Below are 23,897 nucleotides of genomic sequence, written 5' to 3'. Positions count from 1 at the left end.
AACACAAAAGTGAAAACTGCTTAGAATGGACAAAATACAATTTAAAAAAAAAATCCAGCAACACCTATTGTTTGCAGAAAAAAATAAAAAATAAATAAAGAATAATATTGAAATTAGAAAATAAAAATCATAAATGTTTAGAGAAGTTATTAAAAATTAAAATGTATATTAAAAAAACTGCCAAACAAAATGAAGAAGAAAAAAAACAAAGGTTACAGATGAAAAAAGTAATTCAATGCAATACGTACAAAAACTGCCAAGAATTATTATTATTATTCTTAAGAATAGAAGAAAAATAAATATTTAGAGAATATTTTAGAAATTAAAATGACATAACAGTGAAAACTGCTGCTAAGAATGGATAAAATTCAAGAAACAAAAAAATCCGTGTCTTCTATTGTTTGCCAAATAAAAAAAGGGAAATTATAAATGCTTACATAGGATGTTGAATTTTTCAGTTGAATAATGGGAAACATAAAAAGGAAGTGCGATCATTTCACTCATTTTTACAAATTGGTCCCTGGGATTTGCCTGGAAAAAAATATATTTTGGAAAAATATCTCCCCCCCCCCCCTCCTCCCTCCACTATTTTGGGCAAACAGAATATTAATATTAAATTATTATCATATTGGTCTGGAATATTGAAACATTGTACATCAGTGCCCTACACAATTGCACCTTTCAGACCATAACGGGGGCATTTCATATAACAGTTATGAGGGGAGATCGTCCCGGCATAGACACCCCCTCCCCCCCCCCCCCCCCGCCTTCCCCTCAGAAATGTGAATATGGTTCAATTTAATATCCAATATATAATTTAACATTTATGATTTATATTTATTAATTGATTGAAGAGTTTATTTCGTTTTTTATGTAATATCCAAATATAATGTAACCTTTATTATTTCTATTTATTGATTGCTTAAAGGGATGAACATTTTTTTATATTTTCTATTTTTTGTTTTAATCCTATAAACTATTTTAGGAAGACAATTACTTTTTATGGTCAGTCCTTTTTTTATTTTCTTAATCTTTATCCCGACCTGCAGAACCAAACCAAATGATTTTTTTATTTTTTTGTCTTGTCCACCGGTGAAAATAGTAAAGAAGAAATCTTATTTTTTTTTTTTAAACTTTTTTTTTTTTTTTTTTTTAATATAGTACCGAAAAAAAAAATGAAGTTCCGTCTTCAAAAATTGGAAAATCATTTCTCCAAAATGTTGTGCATGAAAATAATCTCTGCGGTGAGAAGTAGCAGAGAAATGTAATCGGGGGAATAAATCTTATGGCAAAGAGAGAGAAATATCCGTTTGTGAAATAAATTGGGGTGGCTGGCGGTAATCTTACGGAGCGGAATGTGGCAGATTGGTGTCTGTGACACATCGGCGTATGTCACAAATAATAATATCCAGAAAATGTCCCTGGTCACGGTCACGGTCGCGGTCCTGGTCACGGTCCCGGTCACGGTCCTGGTCACGGTCCTGGTCACGGTCCTGGTCACGGTCCTGGTCCCGGTCACGGTCCCGGTCACGGTCCTGGTCACGGTCCCGGTCACTGTCCCGGTCACGGTCCCGGTCACGGTCCCGGTCACGGTCCTGGTCACAGTCCTAGTCACGGTCATGGTCACGGTCCTGGTCACGGTCCTGGTCCCGGTCACGGTCCTGGTCACGGTCCCGGTCACTGTCCCGGTCACGGTCCCGGTCACGGTCCTGGTCACAGTCCTGGTCACAGTCCTAGTCACGGTCATGGTCACGGTCCCGGTCACGGTCCCAGTCACGGTCCTGGTCACGGTCCCGGTCACGATCCCGGTCACGATCCCGGTCACGGTCCCGGTCACGGTCCCGGTCACGGTCCCGGTCACGGTCCTGGTCACGGTCCCTGGTGTTTCTTACAATGGTATTTCTATAGAGTCTCCTCCCGTCTAGCAGGCAGTGCAGTCAGCACCCAGTCAGTAAGCCAGATGGAGAAGCGCATTGCTGGCCTGAGTTGGTGAACGGTGAAGCAGAATCGCCGCGTGGCACCACTCAGCAGGAGGTGGACATCACTCCTCTAATATCGAATTATGGGCACCCCCCTGTGCACAGGTAAGTCCTCATGTCCATGGAGATGGTTCTATAAAACACACATTCACCTTATATGTGATTGGGATCAGCTAGATTTATATGTCTAAAAAATACTAAAGAGCCAACAGCCCCCCCTCCCGCTGGCCCTATTTATGTCGGTAAATGGCCCCCATAAGGTACATGGATCTGTGTTGGAAGGCCCAGGCTGATAGTCAGGGACAGTCCTAGATTGAGGAAATGTCTACTTTCCAAATTTAGACATTCTCATTGTGACATCGGGACTCCTGAATGAGTCACCACAAACAACCAGGGCCCCGCAGGGCGGCCATTTTACGTCTCAGGCAATTCCGGTACAGAGGAAGTTGAGAAGCTACCAGAGCTCATCATTTGTTCCATCAAAGATCTCTGTACTGTACAAGAGGTAAAGGGGCCATCTACCAATTACCCCTCATGTCTGCCCTAGAAGCCTCAGTGACATGACGACGAGATCAAGAAATATTGCTGGTGTCCTTGGTGGTATCATTAATCAATGGCAATTGGAACCTTTGGATGTGCAGCCATCTCTTTTTCTAGATCAAGAAATATACCTGACCACAGGGGGACCCGATAATATGAGATCTAGAAGTATATCTGACCAAAGTTGGAGCTGATAAAACCTTTATGGAATCTAGAACTATTTCTGACCACAGTTGGACCTTGTAAAACAATTCTGAGATCTAGAAATATAACTGACCACAGGTGGAACTGATAATATGAGATCTAGAAACGTATCTGACCCCAGCTAGACTTGGTAAAACCCTTAGAGGAGGGTCAGACCATACCCTCTATCCCGCATCATACCAATGAGGGAGGCTTGGAAGAATAGCCAATAATACTAACAATACGGCCATGAAAGGAATGGCGGCTCAGAAGATGAAAATGGTGGTAATCCCCACATTGATAACGATGTCCACCATCCCCCCACCACCACATCCCCAGCTTGGATCTGGAGACTCCAGTCACTACACACAGTTGAGTATGAAAACATTGATAATTTATTGAATGATCACAGACCATGTATATTGGCGGACTACGAGTCCTGGATTGTGTCCTCGTCACAGTTCAGAAAACTCTGCATCCATTATAGAATTCTCTCTATCACCTCGGGAATGGATGACCCATCCACTGACCAGCAGCTAAGGTGCAGTCCCTGGACTCCAGTCTTGGATCCTTGTCCACATATCCACAACCCTGAACCCCTGTCCACTGAGCCTCCACTTCTGGATTGCTGTTCCCGGACTTCCATCCATTGGGCCTCAACCTCCGGATTGCTGTTTATGACTTCTGTCTATTGAACTCCTCGTCCCATTCCTCAGTCTCTGTCTTTAGATTCTGTCACCTATTCTGGATCCCTGTCCATGTATTCCCAGCCTGAACCCCTGACCATTGAGCCTCCATCCCTGGACTGCAGTTCCTGGACTCCTGTCAATTGGGCTCATCATCCCATCCCTGGATCTCTGTCTTTGGATACTGTCCTGACCACTTTTCTGGATCCCTGTCCATGTACCCCCAGCCTGAACCCTTGTCCATTGAGCCTCCATCCCTGGATTGCTGTTCCTGGACTACTGTCCATTGAGCTCCTCATCCCATCCCTGGATGTCTGTCTTTGGATTCTATCCCAATGCCTGGACCCCCTTTGCTGGATTCCTATCTATGGATCATTCTGTTTCTGGTCCCCCATCCCTGGCAGGTGTATAACTTGACTGATGTATGAAAATAATCAGCGCTGGGGTCCTGAGTTTAAACTCTGGGCTCTATGGGCTCTGCATGGGCTCTTCATGGGTTCTTCTCATTCTTCCTGGGGGCGATTTATGCTCTGTGTGATAATACGAGTGTCTTGAGGAAGGAAATGAAGTCCCAAGAGCTGCGCATAACACAAAACTCTCATGAAAAAAGTGGGAGCAGCCCCATCCTATACTCCCTCCAGGCCACGCTCCCAACATCTTTCACCTCACCCACGGGGCTTAGTCATGGGATAGGGTGGACTGTGTCAGGGTTTGGCCTGGGCAGAGTCTAGGCTGAGGCTGATTCCACTCTTTACATGAGGGTTTTGTGAGATGCGCGGCTCCTGGGACTTCTTTTCCTTCTTCTTTGACTTCTATGGAGCTGAGACGAGCTCTTTCCCTGCCTGCACTCCCCGAGGTTGTCAGCATATAAGGACCTACTAGAGCCTTAACTCTTCATTTCTTATTATGGGGTCACAGCGAGTACGAATGTCTGGGGCATTCCATTTCAAGCTCCTCAGGGGTGGGACTTTTATTTTATTTCTACCAATTAAGCTCCAGCAGAATACCCCTACCTCTACTGTAATATGACCACAGGAGGAGGACTTACAGGTCCAGCATACAAGTTATCTTTGAGTCCTGCATGCAGAAACTGTAAGTCACGTGACACACTACCATACCCGACCATGTACAGGAGGGTCTGCATGACACCCGTGAAACTCTGTTTCTACTGACATTGGCCTGCAGGAAACGGCCATCTTGGAAGTTCAGTTGGATCCCCTATGGATCTAAAGATCAAGCAGATAACTAAGCCCACCAGATTTTACCCATTAGACTTGGCCATACAGGACACCCAAGATTTATACCAGGACCACATTACCGGTGGAAGAAGTTTTTTCCTATTCTGTATATAGGGGCGCCGCACAATAGCATTATCTAGTTTTGTATGCTGAGTGTATTTGATCCTCTATCTGGGTGGAATTCTCGGTACTTGTGATGCTCCTGTTCAGCATGAAATGTCCATGGACTAGGAACATACAGGTGTACCCGCTGGTGGTTAATATTAATTGATGGGCGATTGTGTTTCTTGCCAGGTTACTGACGGGACTGCACCTTAGCCCTCCCCCCATCAGAAGATCCAGCAGGACAATGCTGTGTCATGAGTTCCTCCAGCCTGTTGCCCCCCTAAACGTCCACCTCAATTTCTTCTTCTTCTGAGAACTCATCAGCTGTGCGCTCCATGGAGGAACACCGAGGCGAATGGAGGTAAAGTCCCTGCGAAGTTGGGGAACACCCTCTTCCTATGGCTTCATCGTCCTCTTCTCCCACTCCAACCTCCGGCATGGAGACCAGTTTTTCCAGAGCATGTGGTGGGATCTTCTTAAGGGACTCTACATCGGCCTTCATCTCCTCCAGGTCCCTTTTTAGCTTGGCCCGTCTGTTCTGAAACCAGGTGATCACCTGGGCATTGCTAAGTCCCAGCTGCTGGGCAATGTGGTCCCGGTCTGCGGGGGACAGGTATTTCTGGTAGAGAAAACGCTTCTCCAGTTCATAGATCTGATGGTTGGTGAAGGCTGTCCGGGATTTGCGTCTCTTCTTAGACGTTGGCCGGTGTCCAAACGAGCTGAGCGGGTCACGGCCTTTGAGTGAGAATGAAAGAGATGGTGATGATGATGGAGGTAATGATGATGGTGATGATGATGATGATGGAGTTGGTGATGATGGTGATGATGATGATGGTGATGATGATGATGGTGATGATGATGATGGTGATGATGATGGTGTTGATGATGGAGGTGATGATGATGGTGATGATGATGGTGTTGATGATGGAGGTGATGATGATGGTGATGATGATGGTGTTGATGATGGAGGTGATGATGATGGGGATGATGATGGTGTTGATGATGGAGGTGATGATGATGGTGATGATGATGGTGTTGATGATGGAGGTGATGATGATGGTGATGATGATGGAGGTGATGATGATGATGGAGGTAATGATGATGGTGATGATGGTGATGATGATGGTGTTGATGATGGGGATGATGATTGTGATGATGATGGAGTTGGTGATGATGGTGATGATGATGGAGGTGATAATGATGATGGTGATGATGATGGTGTTGATGATGGAGGTGATGATGATGGTGATGATGATGGTGTTGATGATGGGGATGATGATTGTGATGATGATGGAGTTGGTGAGGATGGAGGTGATAATGATGATGGTGATAATGATGGTGTTGATGATGGAGGTGATGATGATGGAGGTGATGATGATGGTGATGATGATGGAGGTGATGTTGATGATGGAGGTGATGATGATGGAGGTGATGATGGTGATGGTGATGATGATGGTGATGATGGAGGTGATGATGATGGGGATGATGATGATGATGGAGGTGATGATGATGATGATGGTGATGATGGTGATGATGATGATGGTGGGGATGATGATGATGATGGAGGTGATGATGATGGTGATGGTGATGATGATGGGGATGATGATGGGGATGATGATGGGGATGATGATGATGATGATGATGATGGAGGTGATGATGATGGTGATGATGGTGATGATGATGGTGATGATGGGGATGATGATGGTGATGATGATGGGGATGATGACGGGGATGATGATGGGGATGATGATGATGGAGGTGATGATGATGATGATGGGGATGATGATGGTGATGATGGGGATGATGATGAGGATGATGATGGGGATGATGATGATGATGGGGATGATGATGATGATGGGGATGATGATGGTGATGATGATGGGGATGATGATGATGATGATGATGATGATGATGGAGGTGATGATGATGGTGATGATGATGGTGATGATGGGGATGATGATGGTGATGATGATGGGGATGATGATGGGGATGATGATGGGGATGATGATGGGGATGATGATGATGATGATGATGATGATGGAGGTGATGATGATGGTGATGATGATGGTGATGATGGGGATGATGATGGTGATGATGATGGGGATGATGACGGGGATGATGATGGGGATGATGATGATGATGGAGGTGATGATGATGGTGATGATGATGATGATGGGGATGATGATGATGATGATGGAGGTGATGATGATGATGATGATGGAGGTGATGATGGGGATGATGATGGGGATGATGATGATGATGGAGGTGATGATGATGGTGATGATGATGATGATGGGGATGATGATGGGGATGATGATGGGGATGATGATGGGGATATAATCAAATGAGGAAGAAAAGAAAAAAGAGAACATTGTTTAGTAAAACTCAAATAGAAAAAGATCAAATGAGAAAAACTCATAGACAAAAAAAAAAAGATCATTGGATGTAAATGTAGCCAAAGTTATCAGTCACAAGTCCATGAATAACATTTTAACAAGTTACATTTCAAATATCCTTCAGGAAAAGAGAAAGTAACATCCGTATGATTGATGGGATACAAAGTTTTCTAGGTTTGGAATCCACGGATATAGTATTACCACCAATTGGGGTCCTTCAGAGGGGCTCTTCTAGGGAACAATTCCTATACAGTGCTGTCTACTGCTAGCCGGGCACTTTATAAAGCTTTCTCTTCTTTAGTTGCATGATATATATTTCATATATTCTGAACTTGTATCTAATAATGAACACCATTAACCACAAGGGAAGAGCCACGTAGGACACTATCAGTAACTGGAGAAGAATAACACAAAATGACATCAGCAACAGGTGGAGAACCAATGGGACATCATAAACCACATGGAAAGAGCCACAGAAGAGGAGCCACACTGAACACCATCAGTCACAGGGGAAGAGCTACACTGAATGCCACCAATAACTAGGGAAGGGCCACACTGAACGTCATCGGCCACAAGAGAGGGGACACGCAGATTGTCATCAACCACAATGGAAGAGCCATGCAATCAGCCACAAGAGAAGAGCCATGTAGAATGTCATCAGCCACAATGGAAAAGTCATGCTTAACAGGCCATTAATGAGTTCCTTCTCTTGACTGATCCCCATTCCCCAAACACCCCAAAAATGTCCCTCTCCTCTATGGGGGAAAAGGGCTAATAATGAGTTCCTTCTCTTGGCTGGTCCTCATTCCCTAAACACCCCAAATTTTCCTCCTCTCCATGGGAGAATGGGGCCATTAATGAGCGCCTTCCAGTAGCTGATCCCCATTCTCAAAACACCCCTAATTTCCTTCCCCTGTACGAGAGAACGGGGCCATCAATGGGCACCTTTTTTTTGTCTGATCCCCATTCCCTAAACACTAGACACATGCATTTGTTTTCATCCCAATGCCTTTTCGGCCGAATTTCGGGTATTTTCGATAACGAATGTGCAGAATCCGAAAACCGAAAGATCCGACATAAACAAATGCTTTATTTTCGTTGTGACAACAGTTGGATATAGAGAGGAGATTCGACACGACGCTGACAATAGCGATCTGTGACCATCGGACCTGTGGTCGAATGTGCCCAACCGTAGATCTTATTAGTCCAAGATTATTCTACGTAGAGAGAAAATATTAGACGAAGCAGACGCCGTGAGCGGACATTTATGGTGAAAAGCTCCGCCCATAGGCTATAGAAGAATTCTAATGTTGGTTGGCTGATTGCTGATTAATAAATCTAATTATTACTGGTGTCATCCAACATTAGAATTCTACTATAGCTTGTAGGCGGAACATTCGCCCGGAAATGTACGATGGCGGCCGCCGTACAGTTTAGCTGCTCCTTCGAATCTTCTTAGAACGTTCCACAGAAGCCTTCAGTGACAGATTCGACCTTAATTATTTCGGATTTTGGGACGAATGCATTTTTTAACGAAACAAAATAAATAAAAACGAATTTCGGGAGTAACTAAATAATTTTTTTTTTCGGACGAAATCTAAATTCCGAAACGAAATATTTCAGTGTGCGCATGTCTACGAAACACCCCAAATGTCCCTCCTTTCTATGGGAGGATGGGGCCATTAATGAGCGCCTTCCTGTAGCTGATCCCCATTCTCAAAACCCCTCAGATTTCCCTCCCCTGTATGAGAGAACAGGGCCATTAATAAGCACCTTCCCTTGAATGAACCCCATTCTGTAAGCACCCCAAATTTCCCTCCCCTCTATGAGAGAATGGAGCCATTAATGAGTTCCTTCTTTTGGCTGATCCCCATTCTATATGCACTCCAATCTTCCCTCCTCTCTATCAGAAAATGGGGCTATTAATGAGCGCCTTCCCTTGGCTGAACCCCATTCTGGAAACACCCCAAATTTCCTTCCCCTCTATGGGAAAATTGTGTCATTAAGGAGGTCTTTCTCTTGGCTGATCCTCATTAAACACCCCAAATTTCCCTCCCCTCTATGGGAGAATGGGGCCATTAATGAGCACTTTCCCTTGAATAAACCCCATTCTCTAAGCACCCCAAATTTCCCCCCCCCTCTATGGGAGAATGGGGCCATTAATGAGCACTTTCCCTTGAATAAACCCCATTCTCTAAGCACCCCAAATTCCCCCCCCCTCTATGGGAGAATGGGGCCATTAATGAGCGCCTTCCCTTGGCTGAACCCCATTCTCGAAACACCCCAAATTTCCTTCCCCTCTATGGGAGAATAGTGCGATTAAAGAGGTCCTTCTCTTGGCTGATCCTCATTAAACACCCCAAATTTCCCTCCCCTCTATGGGAGGATGGGGCCATTAATGAGTACCTTCCCTTGAATGAACCCCACTCTATAAGCACCCCAAATTTCCCTCCCCTCTATGGGAGGATGGGGCCATTAATGAGCACCTTCCCTTGAATGAACCCCATTCTCTAAGCACCCAGAATTTCCCTCCCCTCTATGGGAGAATGGGGTCATTAATGAGCGCCTTCCCTTGAATGAACCCCATTCTCTAAGCACCCAGAATTTCCCTCCCCTCTATGGGAGAATGGGGTCATTAATGAGCGCCTTCCCTTGGCTGAACCCCATTCTCGAAACACCCCAAATTTCCTTCCCCTCTATGGGAGGATGGGGTCATTAATGAGCGCCTTCCTGTGGCTGATCTCCATTCTATAAACACCCCTAATTTCCCTTTCCTCTATGAGAGAATAGGGTCATTAATGATCGCCCTCCCTTGGCCGGTCCTCATTCTCTATACTCCTGCGTATGTACCGAATGAGCAGAATGTTTGGGAATGAAAGATATGTTTCTGCGTTTTGGAGGAATAGAATGGCCTCCTATGAGGTTTTCACCTCTGGGCGATGCTGTGATGCCTCTTTGCGGTGTTGGCGTCGTAGGGTAAGGTGCGGAGACGTGAAAGCCTACGGCGTATTTTGTCTTGATAATTAATCTCCGGAAGTTTCTATCATCCCGGACTCAGGGAACATAAAATGTATTTATTATCTCCTCCGAACTATTAATAAACTCCAGATTCTCCTACATCACGTCTCGCAGCTTCTAATGTTCCAGATAATATCATGACGGCTCCCCCACCCCATCCCCGTGTTTTCTTCCCCTTCCTGGAATTTCTATTGCTCTGGCGAGGGATGGACGGGGGGGGACGGGGGGGATTATATTCACCCCCTCGGATGAAGGATGAAAGGAACATTTATAGCTCAATCCGCCACAAGCCACCCTTGCTATTCTGGTAGACGCGATACCTCACACTTGTGCCCACAGATGGGAGGCTGGAGGGTGGTGGGTCTGGGTTGGCATGGGGCGTTTTGGAGGTAGACAGATGATACGTGATCTGTGACAAATCACAGAGTCTTCTCTGGATGTGGTAATCTTATAACGACACAGAAGATGTCTGAACTCATCACCGGGGACAGCAGCTGTTACTCGCTGGTCACCTGACAGCGCCGGCGGCGTCTCCGGAGAATTTGGAATTACTCAGAACAGACCAATGTGCGGGACGGGGGGGAGGGGGGACGGGGGGTTCTGATAAACTGTAGATGTGTAGAACAAAAGACAACAATGTCTGAAATGGGGGGGGGGTGGGGGGCACATGTCAACTAAGCACAGCGAGAAAGAGGAGACTGGGGAGGCCAATGAGGGGGGAAAACGGGGCAAAATATTCCAGAAAAACTTCTGATGGAAGCAGTCGTTTCATTGGCTGCTTCTTCTTCAGAAGGTGAAACCACAAAGCCCATTTGGGGCCACAATTGTACTACTTCCACTGGGCAGCCATGGAGCATCTTCCATAGTCAAAACCTCCTCGGCAAAGTCCAACATTCACATTGGCATCCCGGCGTCCACAACCCGGACACACTGTCTGCCTGGCATGGACATGTGGATTCGCGGAAAGCCAATTTTGATGTCACTTGTTTGTTGGAGAGTAACCACATCCCATAGAGAGAAGCCAGGGAGATGGAACATAGACCCCCTATGGGAGGGCCTTGGCCATATGGGGTTGTATGAGGAACAACATCTGGAATTTTATCAGTGAAAACTGATCATTAAAGCCGGAGTAAACCCAGTTTCAAAAAACACTTACATTCCTGGCATGCCGGAAATGCCAACTGTCACATTTGCTGTGCTTTCAACCAAACTTTCAAACCATCCAATGGCTGGTTTCATAACTGATCACATGTGCAGCATTATGGCAGTTGAAGAGTCATTAGAGACCAAGATGGCGGCTTCCTTGACTGAAAACGATAGAAGGGTTTACTTCCACTTTAACTCTCAGTCTCAGCACCTCCAGTGAGCTCCTGGAACATTGAGCTGGGGAGGCGCTACTCCCCCATTCCTGGCCTGGAAGGTGAGGAACCATAAAGTGGCCGAGCCACACTCAATGTCTAAGTGTCCTCCTTCTGGCAGCACCGTGGCTAAGTGGTCAGCACTTCTGGCTGGCAGTACTAGGGTCATTGGTTCGATCCCCCAACCAAGGCACTACCTGCATGGAGTTTGGGTTCCCTGTTCCTGTGTGGGTTTCCTCCCACGCTCCAAAGACATGCTAAAAAAAAAAAAGCGTTGTCCTCTGAAATAAGAAAGAAATACGAAAAGAAAGTTTCCATTCTGTCAGAAACCAACCGGGTTCCAAAAGTCCAGGATCCAATATGAAGACCAAGGATTTTGGTTGGAATGGGTGACAAGAAGTTTGATTTCTCCCATTCCAGATGTATTGCTGCATTGTGCACTGCAGGCAGATGATGTCTGGTAGACATCGGAGGTTTATTAATGAGAAGAAAGCTCTGTGTCCAAGAAGGTCCGTCTCCGACCAAGTACTGGGAGCCCAGCCCCCATCTTCAGGGAGGAGAGCCATACAAGAGCCATACAATACATATGACTGGACCTGCTACATATTGCTGGACCTGATACATACAAGTGACTCTACTACATATGACTGGCCTGCCCTATACATACCACTGATAAACTACATAGGACTGGCCCTATACATACCACTGATAAACTACATAGGACTGGCCCTATACATACCACTGATAACCTACATAGGACTGGCCCTATACATACCACTGATAACCTACATAGGACTGGCCCTATACATACCACTGATAAACTACATAGGACTGGCCCTATACATACCACTGATAACCTACATAGGACTGGCCCTATACATACCACTGATAAACTACATAGGACTGGCCCTATACATACCACTGATAACCTACATAGGACTGGCCCTATACATACCACTGATAACCTACATAGGACTGGCCCTATACATACCACTGATAACCTACATAGGACTGGCCCTATACATACCACTGATAACCTACATAGGACTGGCCCTATACATACCACTGATAACTTACATAGGACTGGCCCTATACATACCACTGATAACCTACATAGGACTGGCCCTATACATACCACTGATAAACTACATAGGACTGGCCCTATACATACCACTGATAAACTATATAGGACTGGCCCTATACATACCACTGATAAACTACATAGGACTGGCCCTATACATACCACTGATAACCTACATAGGACTGGCCCTATACATACCACTGATAAACTACATAGGACTGGCCCTATACATACCACTGATAACCTACATAGGACTGGCCCTATACATACCACTGATAACCTACATAGGACTGGCCCTATACATACCACTCATAAACTACATAGGACTGGCCCTATACATACCACTCATAAACTACATAGGACTGGCCCTATACATACCACTAGACTTACTACATACAACTGACCCTACTACATGCAACTGACTCTACGACTGGCCTTCCCTATACATACCACTAGACTTACTACATACAACTGACCCTACTACATGCAACTGACTCTACGACTGGCCTTCCCTATACATACCACTGACTAAACTACATAGGACCGGACCTATACATACAACTGACCCAACTACATACCACTACATATTGTTGGACCTGCTACATACACATGACTCTACTACATATGACTGTCCCTACCCTATACATACCGCTGACCCTACTGCATACCACTGATTAAACTACATAGGACTAACACTATACATACCACTGGACTTACTACATACAATTGACCCTACTACATACAACTGACTGAACTACATATTGCTGGACCTGCTACATTCAAAGGACTCTACTACTCATGACTGGCCTGCCCTATACATTAAGCTGACCCCTACTACATACCACTGATTAAACTACATAGGACTGACCCTATACATACCACTGGGCTTACTACATACAACTGACTCAATGGCTGGCCTGCCCTATACATATAGCTGACCCCACAACATACAGCTTTATATAGAGATTACTGACTCATCACCGCTTCCTCCTCCTCTACCTGACCAGACCTCATACAAAAGCCTTCGCTTTTGCCCCCCCCCCCCCCCCCCCCACATTCCCTCCAGGGGCTCTTCTCTCAGTGCTTCCTCAGAGTTGTGGCTGTGTTTGCTGTATTTCTGTATTCAGTTTTGAAAAGATTTTTGTGTTTTTCTGTTTTTTTTTTTTTCTCCTCCGGTTTCTGTGTCGTACTACATCACCCAGGATGGAAGGAGAGTATTGCACGTATCATGAATAATGATGATGATACCACTTTCAGCCTGCAGACGGCAGCAGAGAGCCGTGTGATCTGTAGCGTGCGGTCACGGGGGTTATTGGAATTATCCGGGAATGAGGCTCAGCATTCCAGTCTGTGGGAAATCTGCATTATAATGGTTTTCTCAGTTTATAGAGCTTCTCGACTTAACCGCTTGAGTACCGCACACCGTAGACCCCCCTTCATTACCATGCTACTCCTCAGTTTTCACTGCTGTGATAGCTTGACTGACAATTACCCATCAATGTTTTATCGTGCTTCTAGACAGATGAAGCTTTTTTTTTTTTTTTTGGTGGTATTTCACAGATTTTTATTATTTTTTCACATTTTTTTTAAACTTTAGAATGTAAATAATACTGACGTGTGCTTAAAGAATACCTCTACATATAGCAGAAAGAAAGGGGGCCCGGCGTTTTCCACCAATGTCCACGTAGATGTATATATGATATGATAGCACTTGGCTTTGCTTCTGTTTATTTTCTTCACTGTTTGGGTATTTGTTTTTTTATTATTTTACCACCAATATCTGCCCCTTAATAGGGTAATATCACTTTCATGATGGGTTTTCCAGTTGGGATTCACTCACCAATGACGGCCACCAATTCCACGCCATTTCTTGACAATGGACACTTATTTGTCTCCTTTTTTTTTAACCAATCACTCATTTTATAATTTTTTTATATTGATACAAATTCCACCCCACGAGGTCCCCATATCATCGATCGCACCCATTGACAACCCCCCCTCTGGGAAAGTGCCCCATTTCCCTCGCATTGTTCAGACTTTATACTTTCACCATTGGCCACTTCTAGCGCCCATGTTATTCTTCATTATTCAGTATTTGCATTCCCCTATACCGGGTTGTTTGTTTGCACTATTACACGTGGGGTGTGATGTTTAGGAGTTTGCTACTTGTAACAAATACCCCCCCTCCCCCCATCCCCCCATTGAGGTTTTACTGTTGCTGTTTTCCAACTTTCAGTATTTTCACACCACCGACCTTTGTGACACCTGGTCATTTCCCCAGACATTTGCCTGTCAAGAATCCCCTTTGACTGTTTACCCCGTTTTGGAAATTCATTAGAACTAATATACACAATTGTAAGTTTTGGTTTTCCCTCTCCCTTCCTCAGCCAGAGGAAGAGCAGCCAGAGGAAGAGAAGCTTCTGGAGGAAGTGGAGCCAGAGGAAGAGGAGATGCGGGAAGAGGAGACGGGGAAGAGGAGACGGGGGAAGAGGAGACGGGGGAAGAGGAGACGGGGGAAGAGGAGCAAGAGGAAGAGGAGCTGGAGGAAGAGAAGCTGGAGGAAGAGAAGCTGGAGGAAGAGGTACCAGAGGAAGTGGAGCAGCAGGAAGAGGAGCTGGAGGAAGTGGAGCCGGGGGAAGTGGAGCCAGGGGAAAGAGGAGCTGGAGGAAAGAGAAGCCAAAAGCAGGAGTAAGAGGAATTAAAGAGAGAAGAGATTGGGGAAGATGTGCTGGAGCAAGAGGATCTGGAGGAAGAGGAGACAAAGGAAGAGGTGCCGGAGTTACAGAAGATAGAGCATGTTGAATTAAAGGAAGAGGAGCCAGAGGATGAGAAGCTGGAGGAAAAGGAGCTGGAGGAAAAGGAGCCAGAGGAAGAGAAGCTGGAAAAATTTGAGCTGGAGGAACTGGAGCCAGAGGAAGTGGAGCCAGAGGAAGAGGAGCTGGAGGAAGAGGAGCCAGGAAAAGAGAAACTGGAGGAAGAGGAGCCGGGAGGAAGAAGAGCTGGAGAAAGTAAAGCTGAAGGAAGTGGCGCTGGAGGTAGAGAAGCAAGAGGAATTAAAGGAATTAAAGGAAGAGAACCAGAGAAAGAGAAGCTGGAGGAAGTGGAACCGGAGGAAGAGAAGTCAGAAGAAGAGGAGACAGGAGGAAGTGGAGCTAGAAGAAGAGGAGCTAGAAGAAGAGGAGTTGAAGGATAAGGAGCTGAAGGAAGAGGAGCCAGAGGAAGAGAAGCTGGAAGAAGTTGAGCCAAGGAAGTGGAGCCAGACCAAAAAGAACCTGAGGAAGAGGAGCTGGACGAAAAGGAGCCAGAGCAAGATGATCCGGAGGAAGAGGAGCTACACCAAGAGGAGCCAGAGGAACAGGATCCATAGGAGAAGAAGCTGAAGGAAGAAGAGCCTGGGGAAGAATGGCCAGAGGAAGAGGGGCTGGAGAAAGAGGGGCTGGAGAAAGAGGGGCTGGAGAAAGAGGGGCTGGACAAAGAGGGGCTGGAGAAAGAGGAGCCAGAGGAAGAGGAGCCAGAGGAAGAGGAGCCAGAGGAAGAGGGGCCAGAGAAAGAGGGGCCGGAGAAAGAGGGGCTGGAGAAAGAGGAGCCAGAGGAAGAGGAGCCAGAGGAAGAGGAGCCAGAGAAAGAGGAGCCAGAGAAAAGAGGGGCCAGAGAAAGAGGGGCCGGAGAAAGAGGGGCCGGAGAAAGAGGGGCCGGAGAAAGAGGGGCCGAAGAAAGAGGAGCCAGAGGAAGAGGAGCCAGAGGAAGAGGAGCCAGAGGAAGAGGAGCCAGGGGAAGAGAAGACAGAGGAAGAGGAGCCGGAGGTAGAGAAGCCAGAGGAAGTGGACCCAGAGGAAATGGAACCGTAGGAAGAGAAGCCAGAGGAAGAGGAGCCGGAGGAAGAGGAGCCAGAGGAAGTGGAGCAGAGGAAATAGGACCCGGAAGAAGAGCAGACAGAGGAAGAGGAGACAGAGGAAGAGAAGACAAAGGAAGAGAAGCTGGAAGAAGAGGAGCCAGAGGAAGTGGAACTTCAGGAAGAGGAGCCGGAGGAAGTGGAGCTGGAAGAAGAGGAGCCGGAGGAAGAGGAGCCAGAGAAAGATAAGGTGGAGGAAGAGAAGCTGAAGGAAGAGGAGCTGGAGGAAGACAAGCTGAAGGAAGAGGAGCCAGAGGAAGAGGATCTGGAGGAAGTGGAGCTGGAAGAAGTGGAGCCGCAGGAAGAGGAGCCAGAGGAAGCGGAGCTGGAGGAAGACGAGCTGGAGGCAGATGAGCCAAAGGAGGAGGAGCTGGAGTTAGAGAAGCTAGCACAAGAAGAATTAAAATGAAGAGGACCGGGAGGAAGAGGGGCTGGAGAAAGAGGAGCTGGAGGAAGAGGAAGAGGAGGCAAAGGAAGTGGAGCCAGGGATAGAGAAGCTAGAGCAAGAGGAATTAAAGGAAGCGGAGCTGGAGGAAGAAGAGCCAGAGGATGAGAAGCTGGAGGAAGAGGAGCCAGACAAAAAGGAGCCAGAGAAAGATGACCCAGAGGAAAAGGAGCCACACCAAGAGGAGTCGAAGGAAGAGGAGCCATAGGAAGACAAGCTGAAGGAAGAAAAGTCTGGGGAAGAGTAGCCAGAGAAAGAAAAGCTGGAGAAAGAAGAGCCGGAGGAAATGGGGCTGGAGACAGAGGAGCCAAAGGAAGAAGAGCCGGAGTTAGAGAAGCGAGATCAAGAGGAATTAAACTAAGAGGAGTTGGAGGAAGAGGAGGTAGAGGAAGAGAATCTGGAAGAAGTGGAGCCAATGGAAGAGGAGCCGGAGGAAGAGGAGCCAGACGGAGGAAGAGGAGCCAGAGGAAGTGAACCTGGAGGCAATTGAGCCAGAGGAAGTGGAGCCGGAGGAAGAGGAGCCAGAGGAAGAAGAGCCAGAGGAAGAGAAGCCAGAGCAAGATGACCTGGAAGAAGAGGAGCCACACCAAGAAGAGCCTGGGAAAAAGTAGCCAGAGGAAGAGAAGCTGGAGAAAGAGGAGCTGGAGGAGGAGAAGCTGGAGAAAAGGGAACCGGAGGAAAAGGAGCCGGAGGAAGAGAAGCCAGAAGAGCCAGAGGAGCCAGAGGAAGAGGAGCCGGAGGAAGAGGAGCCAGGGGAAGAGGGATGAGGAGCTGGAGGAAGAGGAGCTGGAGGAAAAGAAGCCGGAGGAAGTGGAGCCAGAGGAAGAGGAGCAAGGGTTAGAGGAGCTGTAGTAAGAGGAGCCGAAGGAAGTGGAGCCAGTGTTAGAGGAGCCAAAGTATGAGGAGCCGGAGGAAGTGGAACCGGAGGTAGAGGAGTTTATGGAGGAAGAGGAGCAGGAGGAAGTGGAGCCAGAGGAAGAGAAGCTGGTGGAAGAGGAAATGGAGGAAGAGTAGCCAGACCAAGAGAAGCCGGAGGAAGAGGAGCCAGAGGAAGAGAAGCCGGAGGAAGTGGAGCCAGAGGAAGAGAAGCCGGAGGAAGAGGAGCTGGAGGAAGAGTAGCCAGACCAAGAGAAGCCGGAGGAAGAGGAGCCACACCAAGAAGAGCCGGAGGAAGAGTAGCAATAGAAAGAGACGCTAAAGGAAGAAGAGCCTGGGGAAGAGTAGCTAGAGGAAGAGAAGCTGGAGGAAGAGGAGCCAGAGGAAGTGGAACTGGAGCAAGTGGAGTCAGAAGAAGAGGAGCTGGAGAAAGAGGATCCGGAGGAAAAGGAGTCGGAGCTGGAGGAAGAGGAGCCAGGGGATGAGGAGCTCGAGGAAGTGGAGCTGAAGGGAGAAAAGCTGGAGGAAGAGGAGCTGGAGGAAGAGGAGATGGAGGAAGAGGGGCTGGAGAAAGAGAAGCACAAAGTTCCACGCATGCGTGGAATCAAGCAGAAGAGCCACACTGGCTATTGAGATTCAAGTTTCTCGGCTCGTCGTACGTGTTGTATGTCACTTCATTCTTGATGTTCGGAATGTCTGACAACATTGTGTGACTGTGTTTATGCAGGAAAAGTTTGAGCCAACATCCATCTGAAAAAATCTCATGGATTTTGTTGTTGGAATGTGCGATCATGTGTACGTGGCATTAGAGGAGCCGGAGGAAGTGGAGCCAGAGGAAGAGGAAGCGAAGGAAGTAGAGCAGGAGGAAGTGGAGCCCAAAGAAGAGAAGCCTGAGTTAGAGTAGCCAGAGGAAGAGGAGCCAGAGGAAGTGGAGCTGGAGAAGTGGAGCCTGGAGGTAGAGGAGCTGGAGGAAGAGGAGCTGGAGAAAGAGGAGTCAGAGGAAGAGGAGTCAGAGGAAGAGGAGCTGGAGGGAGTGAAGCTTGAGGAAGAAGAGCCGGAGGAAGAGGAGCCAGAAGAAGGGGAGCTGGAGAAAGAGGAGCCGGAGGAAGAGGAGCCGGAGGAAGAGTAGCTAGAGGAAGCGGAGCTGGAGGGAGTGAAGCTGGAGGAAGAGGAGCCGGAGGAAGAGTAGCCGGAGGAAGAAGAGCCAGAGTTAGAGGAGCCAGAAGAAGAAGCCGGAAGAAGAGGAGCTGGAGGAAGAGGAGCCGGAGGAAGAGGAGCCGGAGGAAGAGTAGCTAGAGGAAGTGGAGCTGGAGGGAGTGAAGCTGGAGGAAGAGGAGCCAGAGGAAGAGTAGCTGGAGGAAGAAGAGCCAGAGTTAGAGGAGCCAGAAGAAGAAGCCAGAAGAAGAGGAGCTGGAGGAGGACAAAGAGCTGAAGGAAGAGGAGCTGGAGGAAAAGTTGCTGGAGGAAGAGTAGCCAGAGGAAGAGTAGCCAGACCAAGAGAAGCTGGAGGAAGAGGAAACAGACAAAAAGGAGTCAGAGCAAGATGACCCGGAGGAAGAGGAGCCACATCAAGAAGAGCCGGAGGAAGAGGAGCCATAGAAAGAGAAGCTAAAGGAAGAAGAGCCCAGGGAAAAGTAGCCAGAGGAAGAGAAGCTGGAGAAAGAGGATCCAGAGGAAGGGGAGCCAGAGGAAGTGAAGCTGGTGGAGAAAGAGGAACCGGAGGAAGAGAAGCTGGAGAAAGAGATGCTGGAGAACGAGGAGCTGGAGGAAGAGAAGCCGGAGGAAGAGATGCTGGAGAAAGAGGAGCCGGAGGAAGAAAGATGGAGGAAGAGATGTTGGAGAAAGAGGAGCCGGAGGAAGAGGAGCCGGGAGGAAGAAAAGGAGGAGAAAGAGGAGCTGGAGAAAGAGGGGCTGGAGGAAGAGATGCTGGAGAAAGAGGAGCCAGAGGAAGAGATGCTGGAGAAAGAGGAGCCGGAAGAAGAGGAGCCAGAAGAAGAGGAGCCAGAAGAGGAGCCGGAGGAAGAGAAGACTGGGGAAGGAGAGGTGAATGAAGAGGAGCCGGAGGAAGAGAAGACTGGGGAAGGAGAGGTGAATGAAGAGGAGCCGGAGGAAGAGAAGACTGGGGAAGGAGAGGTGAATGAAGAGGAGCCGGAGGAAGAGAAGACTAGGGAAGGAGAGGTGAATGAAGAGGAGCCGGAGGAAGAGAAGACTGGGGAAGGAGAGGTGAATGAAGAGGAGCCGGAGGAAGAGAAGACTGGGGAAGGAGAGGTGAATGAAGAGGAGCCAGAGAAAAGGCGCAGTTACTTTCCTGATACGGCTCCATGTCTGGGGGAGCATCACTAATTACATGTTTGGGGGGGGGGGGGTATCACCAGTTCTATATATGGGGGGGGGGGGTCAGCAAAAATACAATTTCTAGGGGGGGGGATCACTAATTCCACTTTAATTTATTGGATTTCAGTTCTGTCAATCATAGAGGCTCTGCATGCAGATATAGCCTGTATAGGAACGCCCACCCTTCCTGACTGACTCCCACCAATCAAGGCATTTTGATAGGTGTATAACTCCTCCCAAGGGCCCGCCCACTGCTTGTATTAGGACTGAGGGCTCCTGAGAGGTGCTGTGATGTTTTCTATGTACCGCCCCCTACTGGCCCCTCCCACCAGCCACAATCTGCCTGCATTGCAAAGAGAAGCACAGAGATCCGGTGATGACATCACAGTGTATAAAATAAGATATGTATTGAAAATAGAAAGATTTTATCTAATGATGTTATCATGTTAATGGGGGGGGGAGGGGGGAACCTAACCCTGATTTATACTTCTCCACAACTTTATCCCTGACCTGTCCGGTGTGTTCCTTGTAGGGTGACCACATTACCAAACTGCCATTCATGGACACCCCCCCCCCCACCCCCACACACGCCCTCCCCCCACCCCACCCCCACACACGCCCGCGTGCCTGTCTGAAAAAAGATGATTTTTGATACTTTTTTTTGTCAATTTTTGGAAAAACAAAAGCTAACAGTGGTCACCAGTTTAGACCACATAGACTGAGATCACATGACAGATCACATGACAGATCACATGACACACAGGGGGCGCTATGTACTAATTAGGTAACTTCTGAAGCTAATTGGTTCCACACAATTTACAAACATTCCACCGATTATTATTATGTCGGGACGTTCACAAAGTGAATTTTTTTTATAAGCAAATCCCCACCAGGGGGCGCTCTGCAGATATAAATTGTGATCTATCTGCGGGCGGGGGGGGGGATCCTACAAACTAGCTGCGTCCTGTGTGGACGGTGAGGAAACAAAAATCCAATCCAAAAATAATTATAAAAACAAGAAAACTACTAAAAATGATAATAGTAATAAACAACATAAAGAATATAATTCCCATGAGGAAGAAGAAGAATATTATTACTAATGCCTCGTACACACGATCAAACAATCCGGGGAAAAGTCCGCCGGACAATCCCGCCGTTTGTGGGCTCTGGCGCACTTTTTTTTACCCAAAAGTCCGGCGGACTAATGCCGCGTACACACGTCGCAGACTATCCGGCGGACTTTCCCAACCAGCTACTTGCCCAGACACGGCACTTTTTCAGCAGACTAATAAGGCGTACTAAAGCCCCCCCACACACTATCAGATTGTCCGCTGATTTTTTCCCTCAGATTTACCAAAACCATATAATATGAGGGCACACCTTAGGAGGTAGCCGGGGCCAGTGAAGGAGGCGTCCTGGTATGGACTTAAAGGGGAACCCCTACGCCGAAAAATCAGCCTGGGGGGTCCCCCCCAGGTCCATATCAGACCCTTATCCGAGCACACTACCTGGCCGGCCAGGAAAGGGGGTGGGGACGAGCGAGCATGCCCTCAACATGGGGGGTGCCTTGGGGAAGGGGGGGGCCGCGTGGCCCCCCCCACCCCAAAGCACCTTGTCCCCGTGTAGATGAGGACAAGGGCCTCTTCCCGACAACCCTGGCCGTTGGTTGTCGGGGTCTGCCCGCGAGGGGCTTATCGAAATCCGGGAGCCCCCTTTAATAAACATGACTCTATTTCCTCGAAAATAAGACCTAGTGTGATTGTCGGTGATGGATGCAATATAAGCCCTACCCCCCAAATAAGACCTACCCTGCAAATAAGACCTACAAGGACTTTAACTAGGGCTTATTTGGGGGGTAGGGCTTATCTTACAGCCATCACCGACAATCACGCTAGGTCTTATTTTCGAGGAAACAGGGTATCATCATCATCAAAATCATAACATCATCAATACCACTAATAACCACTAGGCGTCCGTTCTATAGCCAAAAGACGGCTGCGGCGCGGACGCTAACTGCCGGGAGGGCATCCCTGGATGTCCTCCTGTGTACTTCCGCAATGCGCGCTCCCGCGGGCATGCATTGGAGAAGCTCTGTGCTGGCCGTGTCCCTTGGACGCAGCCAGTCACAGATCGCTGTAAGTGGCCAATCACAGCGGCCGTTTACAGCGCGATCGGCGCGTCCAATGAGAAACGATCTCATATGTAAACACGTGAGATCATCTCTCAGCGCCGCTCTCCCTCCTCATACAGACAGCGTATCAGGGAGAGACAAACCACTGAGCCAGAGATGCAGCGGTTAGTGAAAAAAAAAAAAATAATAAAAATAAAAAACGAAAATAAAGTGCCCATCTGTCCCCCAGTGCCACCTGTGAGTGCCATCTGTCATCAGTGCCACGTATAAGTGCCATCTGTCATCAGTGCCAAATAGTGCCATCTGTCCCCAGTGCCACCTGTCATCAGTGCCACCTGTCAGTGGCATCTGTCCCCGGTGCCATCTATCATTAGTGCCACATATAAGTGCCATCTATCATTAGTGCCACATATAAGTGCCATCTATCATTAGTGCCACATATAAGTGCCATCTGTCATCAGTGCCACATACTGCCATCTGTCATCAGTGCCACATTGTGCCATCTGTCATCAGTGCCATATCAGTGTCACGTGTCATCAGTACCACTTATTAGTGCCATCTGTCAGCAGTGCCACATATCAGTGCCATCTGTCATCAGTGCCACATCAGTGCCACCTGTTACCAGTGCCACATAGTGCCATCTGTCATCAGTGCCACATTGTGCCATCTGTCATCAGTGCCATATCAGTGTCACGTGTCATCAGTACCACTTATTAGTGCCATCTGTCAGCAGTGCCACATATCAGTGCCATCTGTCATCAGTGCCACCTGTTACCAGTGCCACATAGTGCCATCTGTCATCAGTGCCACATTGTGCCATCTGTCATCAGTGCCATATCAGTGTCACGTGTCATCAGTACCACTTATTAGTGCCATCTGTCAGCAGTGTCACATATCAGTGCCATCTGTCATCAGTGCCACATTGTGCCATCTGTCTTCAGTGCCATATCAGTGTCACGTGTCATCAGTACCACTTATTAGTGCCATCTGTCAGCATGTAGCCGTATAAATTGTGGCCAAAATTTATGAAGAAAAAATTAATAATTAGCAAAATTTTAACACAGAAACAAAGAAAAAGGAATTATTATTCTTTTTTTGAAATGTTTGGTCTTTTTTAATTTGTAACGCAAAAAATAAAAAAACCGTAGAGGTGATCAAATACCACCAAAAAAAAAGTCTATTTGTGTGGAAAAAAAGGACGCAAGTTTCATATGGGTACAGTGTTGTATGACTGAGTAATTGTCATTCAAACTGTGAGAGCGCTGAAAGCTGAAAATGGGTCTGGGCTGGGCTGGAGGGGTGTTAAGTAGCCGGTTGTCATCTGGATAATATAAATAGCAATAAGAACAATAATAATATAATTCCCACTTCTAATAATAATATTAATAATAACAAAAACCATCCGAGAAATGTTACAAATAAAGAAAATGAGGAGGGGGAGGGAGGGGGATGTTTTCAGGGGAAGATTTGGGGGGCAGTTTTTGTCAGGGTGTGGGTTGATGGGTCTGAAGAGACATGGGGGGGGGGGGGTGGTGGGGGCGGTTGGAGGGGGAGGGGGGTTGATGTTTGGGTGTAGCTCTGCAGTCACCATGCCGGGTGGTTGGGATGACATTTCACAATAAATACGATTGTTGT

At 47.5% G+C, this 23,897-nt stretch overlaps 1 protein-coding gene across 1 annotated transcript in view; it reads right to left on the bottom strand.

The window, feature by feature from the left end:
- Positions 1 to 3,074: 3,074 nt before the first annotated feature.
- LBX2 (ladybird homeobox 2) overlaps positions 3,075 to 23,897 on the bottom strand; it is a 34,983-nt gene continuing 14,160 nt past the window's right edge. The window contains exon 2 of the mRNA XM_077478263.1: positions 3,075 to 5,466. Within this exon, the coding sequence (XP_077334389.1) occupies positions 5,012 to 5,466 (455 nt within the window). The 3' untranslated portion in view covers positions 3,075 to 5,011. The remainder of the gene's footprint in view (positions 5,467 to 23,897) is intronic.

Source organism: Lithobates pipiens, unplaced genomic scaffold, assembly GCF_037356315.1.
Source record: "Lithobates pipiens isolate NorthernLeopardFrog02 unplaced genomic scaffold, aLitPip1_a1.2 Scaffold_13, whole genome shotgun sequence".
Lineage (NCBI taxonomy): Eukaryota > Metazoa > Chordata > Amphibia > Anura > Ranidae > Lithobates > Lithobates pipiens.
The sequence above is the reverse complement of the archived record's forward strand: the minus strand, read 5'-3'. Positions and strand labels throughout refer to the sequence as shown.